This window comes from Arvicanthis niloticus, chromosome X (genome assembly GCF_011762505.2).
Source record: "Arvicanthis niloticus isolate mArvNil1 chromosome X, mArvNil1.pat.X, whole genome shotgun sequence".
Classification (NCBI taxonomy): Eukaryota; Metazoa; Chordata; class Mammalia; order Rodentia; family Muridae; genus Arvicanthis; species Arvicanthis niloticus.
In genome coordinates, this window is record NC_047679.1 from 128,841,735 (window position 1) to 128,858,642 (window position 16,908).

Here is a 16,908-nt window from a genome sequence, read left to right on the forward strand (position 1 = left end):
GTGGTATTGTTGCTCTCCTCATGGGGCCACAAACCCTTTCAGCTCCTTTAGTCTTCTCTCTAACTCCTCCATTGAGAACCAACCCCTTGATCAGATCAATGGTTAGCTGTGAGCATCTGCATCTGAATATGTCAGACTCTGGCAGACCTCTAAGGAGATAGCTATATCAGGCTCCTGTCAGTATGTACTTCCTGACATCCACATCAGCGTCTACCTTTGGTGATTGTACATGGGATGGATACCCAGGTGGAATGGTCTCCAGACGACCCCTCCTTCAGTTTCTGTCCCACACTTTGTCTCCATATTTGCTCCCTTGAGTATTTTGTTACTCCTTCTAAGTAGGACTGTGGCATCCACACTTGGTCTTCCTTCTTCATGAGCTTCATGTGGTCTGTGAGTTGAATCTTGGCTATTTCAAGCCTTTGGGCTAATATCCACTTATCAGTGAATAAACACCATGTGTGTTCTTTTGTGATTGGGTTAACTCACTCCGGATGATATTTTCTAGTTCCATCCATTTACCTAAGAATTTCTCAAATTCATTGTTTTTAATAGCTGAGTAATACTCCATTGTGTAAATGTACCACATTTTCTATATCCATTCCTCTGGGTTCTTTCCAGCTTCTGGCTATTATAAATAAGGCTGCTATGAACATAGTGGAGCATATGTCCTTGTTATATGTTGGAGCATCTTCTGGGTATATGCCCAGGAGTGGTATAGCTGGGTCCTCAGGTAATGCTATGTCCAATGGGACATCATAAAATTGCAAAGCTTCTGTAAGGCAAAGGACACTGTCAATAGGACAAAAAGGCAACCAAAAGATTGGGACAAGATCATTACCAATCCTACATCCGATAGAGGGCTAATATTCAATATATACAAAGAACTCAAGAAGTTAGACTCCAGACAACCAAATAACTCTATTAAAAATGGGGTACAGAGCTAAACAAAGAATTCTCAACTGAGGAAACTCCAATGGCCGAGAAGCACCTAAAGAAATGTTCAGCATCCTTAGTCATCAGGGAAATGCAAATCAAAATGACCCTGAGATACCACCTCACACCAGTCAGAATGGCTAAGATCAAAAACTCAGGTGATAGCAGGTGCTGTTGAGGATGTGTTGAAAGAGGAACACTCCTCCATTGTTGGTGGGACTGCAAGCTGGTATAACCACTCTGAAAATCAGTCTGGAGGTTCCTCAGAAAATTGGACATAGTACTACCTGAGGACCCAGCTATACCACTCCTGGCATATACCCAGAAGATGCTCCAACATATAACAAGAACACATGCTCCAGTATGTTCATAGCAGCCTTATTTATAATAGCCAGAAGCTGGAAAGAACCCAGATGTCCTTCAACAGAGGAATGGATACAGAAAATGTGGTACATTTACACAATGAAGTATTACTCAGCTATTAAAAACAATGACTTCATAAAATTTGCAGGCTGCACTGGGCAGTTGTGATGCACACCTTTAATCCCAACACTTGGGAGGCAGAGGCAGGCAGATTTCTGAGTTCAAGGCCAGCCTGGTCTACAGAGTGAGTTCCAGGATAGCCAGAGAAACCCTGTCTCAAAAAGCCAAAGAAGAAGAAGGAAGAAGGAAGAAGGAAGAAGAAAGAAGAAGAAGAAAAGAAAGAAGGAAAGAAAGGAAGGAAGGAAGGAAGGAAGGAAGGAAGGAAGGAAGGAAGGAAGGAAGAAATAAATTTGCAGGCTGGATGCTGGGACTAGAAAATATCATCCTGAGTGAGGTAACCCAGACACAAAAGGACACACATGGTATGTATTCACTGATAAGTAGATGTTAGTCCAAAAGCTCAGAATACCCACTCACAGACCATATGAAGCTTGACAAGAAGGAAGACCAAAGTGTTGATGCTTCAATCCTACTTAGAACCGGAAACAAAATAATCATGGGAGGTAGAGGAAGGGAAGGACCTGGAAAGGAGAGAAGAGGGAGAGGAAAAAAGGGGGGGCAGGATCAGCTATGGGGAGAAACAGGAGAGAAGTCCAGAGGGTCAGGAAATTAATAGAAATATGTTACAGTGAGGGTGGGGAAGTGGGGAACTGGGGGTAGCCACTAGAAAATCCCAGATGTCAGGGAAGTGAGAGGTTCCCAGGACCCAACAGGGTTGACATTAGCCAAAATACCCAACAAAGGGGAAATAGAACTTGTAGAGACCACCTTCAGTAGATAGGCACGGCCCCCAGTTAAGGGATGGGAACACCCAGGCATCTCAAAATTTTTAATTGTTCCTGTCCAAAGGAAAGACTGGGACAAAAAATGGAACAGAGACTGAAGGAAAGGCCATTCAGAGACCACCCCACCTTGGAATCCATTCCATGTGCAGACACCAAACCTGACACTATTGTTGATGCCAAGAAGTGCATGCTGATAAGAGCCTGGTATAGCTGAGAAGCTCTGCCAAGCACCTGACTAATACAGATAGATTCTCACAGCCAACCATCAGACTGAGTGTGGGGACCCCATCGGAAGAGTTAAGGCAAGGACTGAAGGAGCTGAAGGGGTTTGCAACCCCATAGGAAGAACAACAATATCAACTAACCGGATACCCCCAGCCAGAGCTCCCAGGGACTAAACCACCAACCAAAGAGTATACATGGATGGGTCCATGGCTCCAGCTACATATGTAGTAGAGGACTGCCTTATCTGGCATCAATGGGAGGGGAGGCCCTTGGTCCTGTGGAGGCCTGATGCCCCATGGTAGGGGGACACTAGAGCAGTGAGGTGGGAGTTGGTAGGTGGGTAAAAAGCACCCACTTAGAGACAAAGGGGAGGGGAATGGGATGGAAAAGGGGGGTTGTGGAGGGGAGACTGGGAAGGGAGACAACATTTGAAATGTAAATAAATAAAATAACCAATAAAAATATAAAAATAAAAAATATACTATTAAAGAAAAAAAGAAAGAAATGGGATCTGCACAAAATTCAAGTCCAAGTGGATCAAGAACCTCAATACTAAACAGGATACAGTAAATTTCATAGAAGAGAAAGTGGGAGATACCCTCAAAGTCATTGGTACAGGAGATTAGTTCCTGAAGAGAACACCGATGACTCAGGCTCTAAGATCAACAATTGATAAATGGGAACTCATGCAACTGAAATGCTTCTATAAGGCAAAGGACATTGTTAAAAGGACAACACATCAGCTCACAGATTGGGAAAGGATCTTCACCAACCCTACATCTGACAGAGAGCTAATATCCAAAGTTTACAAAGAACTCAAGAATTTAGACACCAACAACCCAAATAACCCAATTAAAAAATGGGATACAGAACTAAACAGAATTCTCAACAAAGGAATCACGAATGGCCAAGAAGCACTTAAAGAAATGTTTAAAGTCCTTAGTCATCAGGGAAATGCAACTCAAAACAACTATTTCATCTTATACCCATCAGAAATGGCTATGATCAAAATCTCTAGAGATAGCACATGCTGTCGAGGTTGTAGACCAAGGGGAACACTCCTCCATTTGTATAAATACTTTGGTGGAAGTGCAAATTTGTATAAATACTTTGGAAATCAATTTGGTGCTTTCTCAGAAAATGAAATAGTCCTACCTCAAGACCCAGCTATACCACTCCTAGGCATATACCCAAAAGATAATCCAACATCCCACAAAGACACTTGCTCAATTATGTTCATAGCAGCTTAATTTGTAATAGCCAGAAACTGAAAACAACCTAGGAGTCCCTCAACTGAAGAATGGATAAAGAAAATGTAATTTTGAATGAAATTAAATGAAATATTATTCAGCTACTAAAAACAAAGGCATCATGGATTTTGAAGGCAAATGAGTAGAAGTTGAGAATATCATCCTGAGTGAGGTAACCCAGTCCCAAAAGGACATGCATGGTATGTACTGATTTATAAGTGGATATTAGCCATAAAATAGGATAACTATGCTGTACCCACAGACCTAAAAAAGCTAAACAAGAAAGTAGACCCAAGTGAAGAAGCTTGAATCTCACTTAGAAGGGGAGATAAAATAGTCATAAGAGGCAGATGGAGGGAAGGAACTGAGAGGAAGGGGGATGAGGAGGAGAATGGGGGGGGGTATTCAGGATCAGGCGTGGGAAAGGAGAGGAGAAATGGCCAGATGGCCATGAAAATGAATGGAAATCTGCAACTGACAGGGGTGAGGAGGGGGGGGACATCTCCAGGAAGAGACAGAGACCTGGGATAAGGGAGGCACCAATGAATCAAGTGGGGTGACCTTAGCTGTGACTAACTACATTGGCGATATGGAATCTGAAGAGGCTACCTCCTGTAGCCAGAACCCCAGTGGAGCAATTGAGACACCAACCCATCCACAAAACTTTTGACCCAAAATTTATATTGCCTACCAGAAATGCAGGGATGGGGTATGGAGCAGAGACTGAGGAATAGCCAACCAATAACTCGTACAACTTGAGACCCATCCCATGGACAAGAACCAATCCCTGACACTATTAATGATACTCTACTATGCTTGCAGACAGGAGCAAGTTATCCTCTGAGAGGTTCCACCCAGCAGCTGACTCAGACAGATGCAGATACCCACTTCCAAACAGTAGATGGAGCTTGGGGACTCTTATGGAAGATATAGGAGAAAGGAATAAAGGCCCAGAAGGGGATAGAAACTCCACAGGAAGACCTGCAGTCAACTAACCTGGACCCTTGGGGCTCTCAGAGTCTGAATCAAAAACCAAAGAACATACATGGGACCTAAGCCTCCATCCTCACCTGTAGTAGATGTGCAGCTTGGTCTTCAGGTAGGTCTCAAACAACTGGAATGGGGGCTATACTTCTAGCTGGGCTGCCTTATCTAGACTCAGTGGGAGAGGAAGCACCTAGCCTGGCAGAAACTTGAAGGGACAGGGTATATCCAGGAGGTCCCCCACCTGCCTATAGGGGGAGGGGGATAATTATGGGAGGAGGTGACTGGGATGGAAGTAGTGTGTGGTATGTAAAGGAAGTAAAAAAAAAATTACTTTTTAAAAAAGAGAAAGAAGCTTCCGCCCCTGGCCCGGATACCAGTGGCTGGAGCAGTCTCCCAGCCAATCTGCTCCCTTCTGGAAACTGAGTCCGGAGGCACCCTAGGGAGGTCACAGACCACAGAGCTGCAGAGGTACCCAAGAGAGGTCAAGGACTGCAGAGCTGCAGAGCAGGGGACACCATATCCTGAAACATCCTAGAGGAGCAACTACATTCAGAGCAGCAAACACCTAGCTGGTCTACTACCGTGGAGATACCATATCCTGAAATATCGTAGAGGAGCCACTGTACCCAGAGCAGCTAGAGCTCAGGATCATAGAGTCATCTGGACCCTGAGGAGTTCTGACACAACCAAGATAACTGGAAAGGCAGATTCCAGTCAGAACCAGTGAGTGCGAGTAGCACTACAGCTAACCAAATGGCAAAAGGCAAGCATAAGAATGTAAACAACAGAAACCAAAGTTACTTGGCATCACCAGAACCCAGTTCCCCCACCATAACAAGTCCTGAACACCACATCACACCAGAAAAGCAGAACTCAGAATTAAAATCACTTCTCATGATGATGATGGAGAACTTTAAAAAGGACATAAACAACACTCTCAAAGAATTGAGGAGAACACAGGTAAACAGATAGAAGCCCTTAAAGAAATGCAAGAAAACACAACCAAACAGGTGAAGAAATTACACAAAACCGTCCAGGATCTAAAAATTGAAGTAGAAACAATAAAGAAATCTCAAAGGGAGACTACCCTGGAGGTAGAAAACCTAGGAAAAAGATCAGGAGTCATAGACACAAGCATCACCAACAGAATACAAGAGATAGAAGAGAGAATCTCATGCACAGAAGATACCATGGAAAACATAGACACAACTGTCAAAGAAAATGTGAAATGTAAAAAGCTCCTAACACAAAACATCCAGGAAATCCAGGACACAATGAGAAGACCAAACCTAAGGATAATAGGTATAGATGAAGGTGAAGACTCCCAACTTAAAGGGCCAGTAAATCTCTTCAACAAAACTATAGAGGAAAACTTCCCTAATCTAAAGAAATAGATGTCCTTAAATATACAAGAAGCCTACAGAACCCCAAACAGACTAGACCAAAAAAGAAATACCTCCCGCCACATAATAATCAAAACATCAAATATACAAAACAAAGAGAAGATACTAAAAGCAGTGAGGGGAAAAGGCAAAGTAACATATAAAGGCAGACCTATAAGAATTACACCAGACTTCTCACCAGAGACTATAAAAGCCAGAAGATCCTGGACTGATATCATACAAGCCCTAAGAGAACACAAATGCCAGCCCAGACTACTATACCCAGCAAAACTCTCAATCAATATTGATGGAGAAACCAAAATATTCCATGACAAATCCAAATTTACACAATATCTTACCACAAATCCAGCACTTCAAAGGGTAATTGGTGGAAAACTCCAACACAAGGAGGGAAACTACAACCTAGAAAAAGCAAGAAAGTAATCTTCCAACAACCCTAAAGAAGGTAGCTATACAAACGTAACTCCACTGCCAATAACAAAAATAACAGGAAACAACATTCATTTTTCCTTAATATCTCTTAATATCAATGGACTCAATTCTCCAATAATAAGACATAGACTATCAGATTGGATACATAAACAGGACCCAAAATTTTGCTGCATACAGGAAACGCACCTCTGTGACAAAGACAGACACTACCTCAGAGTAAAAGGTTGGAAAACAATCTTCCAAGCAAATGGCCCCAAGAAACAAGCTGGAATAGTGATTCTAATATCAAATAAAATCAATATTCAACCAAAAGTAATAAAAAAAGATAAAGAAGGACACTTCATATTCATCAAAGGAAAAATGTACCAAGAGGAACTTGCAATTCTGAACATCTATGCTCCAAATGCAAGGGCACCCACATACATAAAAGAAACTTTACTAAAGCTTAAAGCATACATTGCACCTCACACAATAATAGTGGAAGATTTCAACACCCCACTCTCAGCTATGGACAGATCATGGAGACACAATGAAACTAACAGAAGTTATGAACCAATTGGACTTAACTGACATCTATAGAACATTTCGTCCTAAAGCAAAAGAATATACCTTTTTCTCAGCACCTCATGGTACCTTCTCCAAAATAGACCATATAATTGGTCACAAAACAGGCCTCAACAGATACAAAAAGATTGAAATAATCCCTTGTACCCTATCAGACCACCATGGACTAAGACTCATCTTTGACATGGACAAAAACAATGGAAAGCCCACATACACGTGGAAACTGAACAATGCTCTCTACTCAATGATAACTTGGTCAAGGAAGAAATTAAAGAATTTTTAGATTTAGATGAAAATGAGGACACATCATATCAAAATTTGTGGGACTCCATGAAAGCAGTACTAAGAGGAAAATTCATAGCACTAAGTGCTCACAAAAAGAAATTGGAAAGAGCATACATTAACAACTTGACAGCAAAACCTGAAAGCCTTAGAACAAAAAGAAGCTAATATACACAAGAGGAGTAGATGGCAGGAAATAATCAAACTCAGGGCTGAAATCAACCAAGTTGAAACAGAAAGAACTATACAAAATATCAACAAAACCAGGAGCTGGTTCTTTGAGAAAATCAACAAGATAGACAAACCCTTAGCCAGACTAACCAAAGGGCACAGAGACAGTACTCAAATTAATAAAATCAGAACTGAAAAAGGAGACATAACAACAGAAACAGAGGACATTTTTTAAAAAATCATCAGATCCTACTACAAAGGCCTATACTCAACAAAATTGGAAAATCTGGATGGACTGAACAATTTTCTAGATAGATACCAGGTACCAAAGTTAAACAAGGAGCAGATAAACCATCTAAACAGTCGCACAACCCCTAAAGTAATAGAAGCAATCATTAAAAATCTCCCCACCAAAAAAAGTCCAGGGCCAGATGGTTTTAGTGCAGAATTCTATCAGACCTTCCAGGAAGACCTAATACCAATTCTCTTCAAACTATTCCACAGAATAGAAACAGAAGGAACAATACCCAATTCGTTCTATGAAGCTACAATTACGCTCATACCTAAGCCTCACAAAGACCCAACAAAGAAAAAGAACTACAGACCAGTCCCTCTTATGAGTATTGATGCAAAAAATACTCAATAAAATTCTCGGAAACTGAATCTAACAACATATCAAAGCAATCATCCACCATGATCAAGTAGGCTTTATCCCAGGAATGCAGGGATGGTTCCATATTCAGAAACCCATCAATGCAATCCACTACATAAATAACTCAAAGAAAAAAAAAACATATGGATCACCTCACTAGATGCTGAGAAAGCATTTGAAAAATTCAACATCCCTTCATGTTAAAAGTCTTGGAAAGATTAGGAATTCAAGGCCCATACCTAAACATAGTAAAAGCAATATACAACAAGCCAGTAGCCAACATCAAGCTAAATGGAGAGAAACCTGAAGCAATCCCACTAAGATCAGGGACTAGACAAGGCTGCCCACTCTCACCTTACCTATTCAATATAGGACTGGAAGTCTTAGCTAGAGCAATTAGACAACAAAAGGAAGTAAAAGGAATACAAATAGGAAAGGAAGAAGTCAAAATTTCACTATTTCCAGATGATATGATAGTATACTAATGTGACCCTAAAACTTCCACCAGAGAACTCCTAAACCTGATAAACAAGTTCAGTAAAGTGGCTCGATATAAAATCAACTCAAACAAATCAGTAGCCTTCCTCTACTCAAAAGACAAACAGGCTGAGGAAGAAATTAGGGAAATGACACCCTTCACAATAGTTACAAATAATATAAAATATCTTGGAGTGAATCTAACCAAGCGAGTGAAAGATCTGTATGACAAGAACTTCAAGTCTCTGAAGAAAGAAATCGAAGATCTCAGAAGATGGAAAGATCTCTCATGCTCCTGGATTGGCAGGATTAATTTAGTAAAAATGGCCATCTTGCCAAAAACAGTCTATAGATTCAATGCAATCCCCATCAAATTTCCAAATCAATTTTTCATAGAGATAGAAAGAGCAATTTGCAAATTTATTTGGAACAACAAAAAACCCAGGATAGCAAGAGCTATTCTCAACAACAAAAGAACTTCTGGGGGAATCACCATCCCTGACCTCAAACTATACTACAGGGCAATAGTAATAAAAACTGCATGGTATTGGTACAGAGACAGGCAGGAAGATCAATGGAATAGAATTGAAGATCCAGAAATGAGCCCACATACCTATGGTCACTTGATCTTTGACAAAGGAGCTAAAACCATCCAGTGGAAAAAGGACAGCATTTTCAGCAAATGGTGCTGGTTCAACTGGAGGTCAACATGTAAAAGGATGCAAATCGATCCATTCATATCTCCTTGTACAAAGCTCAAACCCAAGTGGATAAAAGACCTTCACTTAAAACGAGATACACTGAAACTAATAGAAGAGAAGGTGGGAAAGACCCTTGAATACCTAGGCACAGGGGAAAAGTTCCTGAACAGAACACCAATGGCTTATGCTCTAAGATCAAGAATTGACAAATGGGACCTCATAAACTTGCAAAGCTTCTGTAAGGCAAAGGACATTGTCAATAAGACAAAACGGTAACCAACAGATTGGGAAAAGATCTTAACCAATCCTACATCTGATAGAGGGCTAATATCCAAGATATACAAAGAACTCAAGAAATTATACTGCAGACAACCATATAACCCTATTAAAAATGGGGTACAGGGCTGGTGAGATGGCTCAGTGGTTAAGAGCACTGACTGCTCTTCCGGAGGTCATGAGTTCAAATCCCAGCAACCACATGGTGGCTCACAACCATCTGTAATAAGATCTGATGCCCTCTTATGGGGTGTCTGAAGACAGCGACAGTGTACTTACATATAATAAATAAATAGTTTTTAAAAAATGGGGTACAGAGCTAAACAAAGAATTCTCAACAGAGGAAACTCGAATGGCTGAGAAGCACCTTAAGAAATGCTCAACATCCTTAGTCATCAGGGAAATGCAAATCAAAACAACCCTGAGTTACTACCTCACACCAATCAGAATGGCTAACATCAAAAACTCAGGTGATAGTAGATGCTGCTGAGGATGTGGAGAAAGAGGAACACTCCTTCATTGTTGGTGGGATTGCAAGCTGGTACAACCACTCTGGAAATCAGTCTGGCGGTTCCTCAGAAAACTGGACATAGCATTACCTAAGGATCCAGCTATACCACTCCTGGGGATATACCCAGAGGATGCTCCAACATATAATAAGGACATCATATGCTCCACTATGTTCATAGCAGCCTTATTTATAATAGCCAGAAGCTGGAAAGAACCAAGATGTCCCTCGACAGAGGAATGGATACAAAAAAAATGTGGTACATCTACACAATGGAGTATTACTCAGCTATTAAAAATAATGAATTCGAGAAATTTTTAGGTAAATGGATGGATCTAGAAATTATCATCCTGAGTGAGTTAACCCAATCACAAAAGAACACACATGGTATTTACTCACTGTTAAGCGGATGTTAGCCCAAAAGCTTGGAATAGCGAAGACTCAACCCGCAGACCACATGAAGCTCATGAACAAGGAAGACCAAGAGGGGATGCCTCAGTTCTACTTAGAACAAGTAACAAAAATACTCAAGGGAGCAAATATGGAAACAAAACGTGGGACAGAAACTGAAGGAGGAGCCATCAGGAGACCATTCCACCTGGGTATTCATCCCATGTACAGTCACCTAAGCTAGACACTGATGTGGATGGCTGGAAGTGCATGCTGTCAAGAATGTGATATAGCTGTCTACTTAGAGGTCTGCCAAAGACTAACACATTCAGAGGACGATGCTCACAGTTAACCACTTATATGATCAAGGGTTTCCCAATGGAGAACTTAGAAAGAAGACTGAAGGAGCAGAAAGGGTTTGTGGCCCCATGAGGAGAGCAACAATACCAAACAACCAGAGCCCCCCCAGGGTCTAAACCACCAGCCTGGGAGCACATAGGGAGGGACCCATGACTCCAGCTGTATATGTAGGGGAGGATGGCCTTGTCGAGCATAGGTGGGAGAGGAGTTTCTTGGTCCCATAAAAAACGAACACAGAGTCGGGGGGGGGGGGGACGTAAGGGTGGGGAGGGGGCAGTGGGGGGGTAGGTACGGGAACTGCCTCATAGAAGCATGAGGGGGGGATGGTATAGGAGGTTTCTGGGTGGTGGGAGGAAGTGGGGTAAGGGGATAAAATCTGAAAGGTAAATATAATACCCAATTTTTTTTTAAAAAAGAGAGAGATGAAAAAAAGAAAAATAGGAGATTTAATAACACAAAGGGAAGGATTTAGAAATTTAGGAGGGAGTTTAGGTTAATGGAAACAGCATCATAGAAACTGGAAAATCACACCCTCATAGAAGTACAAGGAGGGGGATGGGATAAGGGGTTCCTGGGTGGTGGGGGGAATGAGATAAGGGGATAAAATTTGAAATGTAAATATTACAACCAATTGGGGGAGAAAAGAAAAGTTGTTAGAACCAACATCTTTAAAAAAATGTCAGCCCTCTTTAAAAAAACTATCTTGATACTAAAATTTGTCTTGAGAATTGTATATTGCAGAATACACAGCCTTGGTGTATCTACTCATCAAGCAAGCTGGGCAGACCTGCTCAAACCTCTGATGTCCGGGAATTCCATCTGGAGGCAGTGAAGACACAGCATCAGAGGCTTGCCAATTTGCCCTTCCCCCCACTCCTCTTCTAATATCTCAATGCCCATAATCAGCTTGAAAAAGCTAATGAAGAGTCAGCGCCCCTATTCCCTGGGCTTGGGGACTAAGGTGGTAAATGTTGGGCTGTCTTTCTAGGGAAAAGTAGTGGTTTTGTGGGAATAGAGAGGGTTAGCTAGGATTTATTGCATACCCATAACCTATTCGTAGAAATATATATAATTGTTATTAAGATGAAGTTATAATTTTTTTTTTTTTGGTTTTTTGAGACAGGGTTTCTCTGTGTAGCCCTGGCTGTCCTGGAACTCACTCTGTAGACCAGGCTGGCCTCGAACTCAGAAATCTGCCTGCCTCTGCCTCCCAAGTGCTGGGATTAAAGGCGTGCGCCACCACCGCCCGGCTATAATTTCTTAAATGTTACAAAATTTACTTTGATTTCAAATTTAAGGTTTTCATTAGTACGAGCTTCTTATTGATATAAAAGTGAGATGAATATTGATACTCTCATGGGCACTGTGCCTGTATAACACATTTATGAATACAAGGCTTAGACCCAGTCCTTCTTTAACTTTTTTAACTGATTTGGGACGGTTAGCCTATGAGTTAAGGGACTATAGCAAATTTATATTTTTGAGTTTATTGTTAGGGTGTTTTCCATATTTTATTTAGAAATAGCTGAGAGGAGTGAACAGACAAGAGTCCAGATTACCTTACATGGATAGTTGGTTTTCAAAACGTCAGAAGTCCATAGAATTGACGTTACAAACATTTCTGTATTAATGTTCATTTTGATTAGAGACCTGTCTGCTCCTGACAGCTTCATATATTGAATTCTAAGAAGAAATTGAGCATCCTTGGAGTTACTCCAGTTGTGGTGAGACAGCCACTAGACAAGAATTGCCTCTTTCCATCTACAGACAAATTACTGTCCAGAAAAGGACACACATGCAGAATAGTCGACTGATTATATCTGCCAAGACAGAGTAATCAGCCCTTAATAATTCTGCATCACTAAGGTCTGTCAGATGATTCTGGGCCAGAAGGCTGAAGATTTGATGCTCCAACGTTCGGTAGTATAGGGGCTTTCCAGGTGTTCAGCAGTCTCTATAAATTGGCTATGTTTTAGAAGCTATGCTTAGTGCTTCCCATAATCTCAGTTAACTCAGTCATTCTGGATTTCTGACGGGTTTGAAGACTTATAGTCTCATAGCCAATCCTGGCTATTTACTTTGAGAGAAAAGATCTGAGTGGATGGTTTTCAGCTGACATTCATTCTAAAGCCAAGAAAAAAGCCAGGTTCAAAACTAAGTGTTTTAGTTAGGAAAGATGACAGAAGTTCTGGTTAGTCAACAAAAGGATGGACTGAGTATTAGGACTATCTTGTACCTCACTGGCACAATTAGGAATAATTATGCTCTAATTATATTTTGAGAGAAAAGTTTTATTTTAACAGGAAGGGTGCTATGTAGGAGGAGCTAAGGGGAAGGAGTACCGAGAGGAAGAGATGGAGTAAGGAGAAGTGAAGATGAAGGAGAGGAGAAGCTAGGTGATGAGAGAGAGAAAGAGAGAGAATGGGGGGGGGGCATAAAGGCAGATGTTCACGTGTCCCCACCAGTCAAAGATAGTTTATATATCTAGGTTGGGTATTGGGTTACACTTCTGATTGAGCATTACCAAACCTATAAATCCTTTGATTAACATTTTTTTAAAAATTGTATAAAGCAAAAAGGAAAGGGGGGCATGGAACAGGGGTGTTCTAGGGAGGGGAAATGGGGAAAGGGGATGGCATCTGAAATGTAAATAAAATATAAAATAAAAAATTTTTAAAAAGAAAGAAAAAAAGTGCCTGGGTGTTCAGATTCCCATGATTAAACACATGCTCGTGGGTTAAAAACACAGATTTTATTAGAAATTAATATTGAAATGTGGCTTTTTCTCCAGTAGAAATTTTATTACACCTAATAAAGTCTTATTAAATTAATTTAGCAGGTATTAAATTAAAAATAATTATTTTATAACTTAAATTTTTCTATGTATTTATAATATATTCTTGAATAAAATGGAAGATTATTTGTGCAACTAAAAAAAAGAGAGAAAGAAATGGGAACTGATGAAAGCTTATTTATTTATTTATTACGTTCCAAACACTGTTCCCCCTTCCTGGTCTCCCCATCACAGAGAACCTCTCCTTCTCCTTTTCTTAAGATATATGTTTATGCTTTCTGCACCTTTGTGTACGTATGCCAGATTCAGCAATTTTTTAAAATGTTTTAAATGTTCAATAGATGAATTTAATAGCAGATTTTATATGACAAGAGAAAATTGATAAATAGTAAAACAAACCTGGGGGGGAAAGGGTATTTGGAATCCAGCATAGAAGTGTAAAGAAATAAAAATTTTAAATAGTAAAAACAGAAGACAGAATGTGGAGATCTAGCAAAAATCTCACTGTACCAATGTGAGAAGACAAAATGAATATTTTAAAAGAAATTTTTAGAACTAACAAAAGTCACAAAATCCACACATTAAGAAGCTTAATAAATCTTAGGTAGAAAAAAAAAACAAACAAACTCAGCAATAGATCTGTATCAAGACACAAGGTATTAAAACCAGAGGGGGAAACATATTACCTTTAAAACCATGACTTTTAGACTGCAATCTGACTTCTTAATAGCATCAATAAAATCAAGAATAGTATCCTCAATATCAGAAGAGATATACTGTTGGAGAAAAATAAATTAAGTCAGATTCAAAAAAATTGAAATTCAGAATGTCTTCAGACTTTTCAGCACAACTAGAGGGAGATGAAGTAATGCCTTTGAAGCTTGAAGGATAAATGATTTCCAACCTAGAAATTTATACTAAAGTCATTTCTAAAATAAGGACTTTTCCCCCTTTCCTTTCTCTTCTCCTCTCCCTTTTGCTTTTCCTTTGCCTTCTCTTCTATTGTCTCCCCCACCTCTAACTTCTTTCCCATCCTTTTCCATGCTAGGGATTGGACCCAGGGCCTCATATGAGGTAAAACTTGCTGCTCACATTCCAAACCCTAACTATGACTACACAGAGAAACATTTTCAGACATGAAAGAACTCAAATGGTTTACTTCCTCTACAATCTTTCTCAATATTTTTTGATTTAGGAAACAGTGTGATGGATGCTGGGGTGAAGAGAGGAAGGTAGAAAGAGAAAAGCCAAAAAGAATCATTTTCTATTTTCCAGATGATTAAAAAAAAAAAAAAAAAAAAAAAGAGGTGCTCATTGCTCGTGATTGGACAGCAGGCCAGGAGAGGGGGAAAAAAAGGTTCCTTTGGGGATAAGAAAATGGCTCAGAGGGTAAATTGAGGGCCTGATGCTGGATCTCCAGTGCTTGGGGTGGAAACAGGAGGATCCCAGTAGCTTACTAGCCAGCCAGCGTAGCTTAATTGGTGAGCTACAGGTTCAGTGAAGGAGGAGGAGGAGGAAGGGAGGAAGGGAGAGAGGGAGGGAGGGAGGGAGGGAGGAAGGAAGGAAGGAAGGAAGGAAGGAAAGAAGGAAGGAAGGAAATGCTCAAGTGGCTAGAGAGAGATTGGCCAATGGTTAAGAGTACTTGTTGCTCTTTCAGAAGACCACAGTTTGGTTCCTAGCATACATATGGTGGCTTACAAGTATCTGTAACTCTTACAAGTATCTTGAACTCAAGTTCAAGGGGCTCTGATGTCTTCTTCAGCTTTCCTGTACATATGCATATGGTACACATGCATATATGCAGGCAAAACACAAATATACATAAAATAAAATATTAAATAAAAGTTGTAAAAAAATATAAAGTAGAAATAGAGGAAGACATCCTGACATCTTCTCCTGGCCGGAATACATGCAAACATGGGCAAACGCACACATACATAAACACAAAGTTCTTTCTAAGAGTTACTGGGAATCAAGTGACTAGAATGCTAGACATCTTTAAACACATAGGTAGGAGATTTTTACATAGACACTTGGTAGAAGTGCTGAACTCGAGGGAGTACAAATGCTGACTCCAGAGAAAAGAAAATGTTAGATGAGGAAGGAAAAGAAATTACACTAATTATTCATCTCTGACTAGTGTTCCCTTGGATTTGAGAATTTGATAGTATAAACTCCAAAAAAAATGATGCACCTGAAATCATCAGTGTGCACTGTGCAAGAAGGGAAGCCAAATATGAAATATGTATGGCTAGAGAGGTAACAGGTGAAAGAGCTACATCATCATCTTTCCTATAAGAAATCAACCAACAATTCCTAAAATACAAAAAGACAATTAAATAGGATTACATAACCAGATCCTTTAGATAACTGGAGGTAAATGGCAAGCAAAATAGCAAAAGTGTGGAAAATGTTTGATTCTGGAGAGTGGACAGTGGGTGGTGGAGCTTGGGTGTTGATAACTTTTTTATGTTTCATTATATCTTCCTTTAATTAAAAAAATAAATAAAGTTGCCCTCACCTGAACAGCAAAGTAGAGTTGGTCCTAGTTGCAGAGGGGAGGGATAGATGAGGATGAGTCATTTCTGAGAATCTGAGAGTGGGAGAGCTGGCCCAGCCCCTTGATTGCTGCAGAAACCTTATCTGGGTAACATAGTACAGCTGACTCTGATGGCGTGGGCACAGATGAGCCAGCCCTGAGGGCATGAGAGTGGGAGGATTGGTGCATCTTGCCTACTGTGGCACTGGATGAGCTAGCCAGGACAGTGCTGGAGAACTCACCCCAGTGGCATAGTTACAGGAGAGCTTGCCAGCTGACATCTCAGCTACTACCCAAGCCCAGATCCAGGGCTTTGAGTTGGCCACACCAACAATCTACTCCATTTATGAACTGCTGGAGTGTATGAAGGGGCCGGTCCTACAGATCCAAAACTACAGGATCTCCAAGAGATGGCTCCTAGGATAACAATGCTTGCCACCAAGCCAGATAACCTGAGCGCCACTCCTGGAACCTACATGGTAAAAGAATATAACTGATTCCCACTAAGTTATCCTTTGACTCCGGGTATTAATACTTGAACACTCACAACCCTCCCCCACTCCCAACACACACAAATTTCTAAAAAATAATGCTAAGGATGTTGCTCAGAGGGACCATCTAACACACCAAAGGCCCTGGGTAAGATTCCACAGCACTGCTTAAAATGAAATGATGGGGGTGTACAGGCCTTTA

At 40.6% G+C, this 16,908-nt stretch overlaps 1 protein-coding gene across 1 annotated transcript in view; it reads right to left on the minus strand.

Moving 5' to 3' along the window:
• The window catches only part of Tex28 (testis expressed 28), a 42,376-nt gene that overhangs the window by 23,493 nt on the left and 1,975 nt on the right, over positions 1 to 16,908 (minus strand). The window contains exon 3 of the mRNA XM_034486342.2: positions 14,363 to 14,452. Coding sequence (XP_034342233.1) covers positions 14,363 to 14,374 — 12 coding nt within the window. The 5' untranslated portion in view covers positions 14,375 to 14,452. The remainder of the gene's footprint in view (positions 1 to 14,362; positions 14,453 to 16,908) is intronic.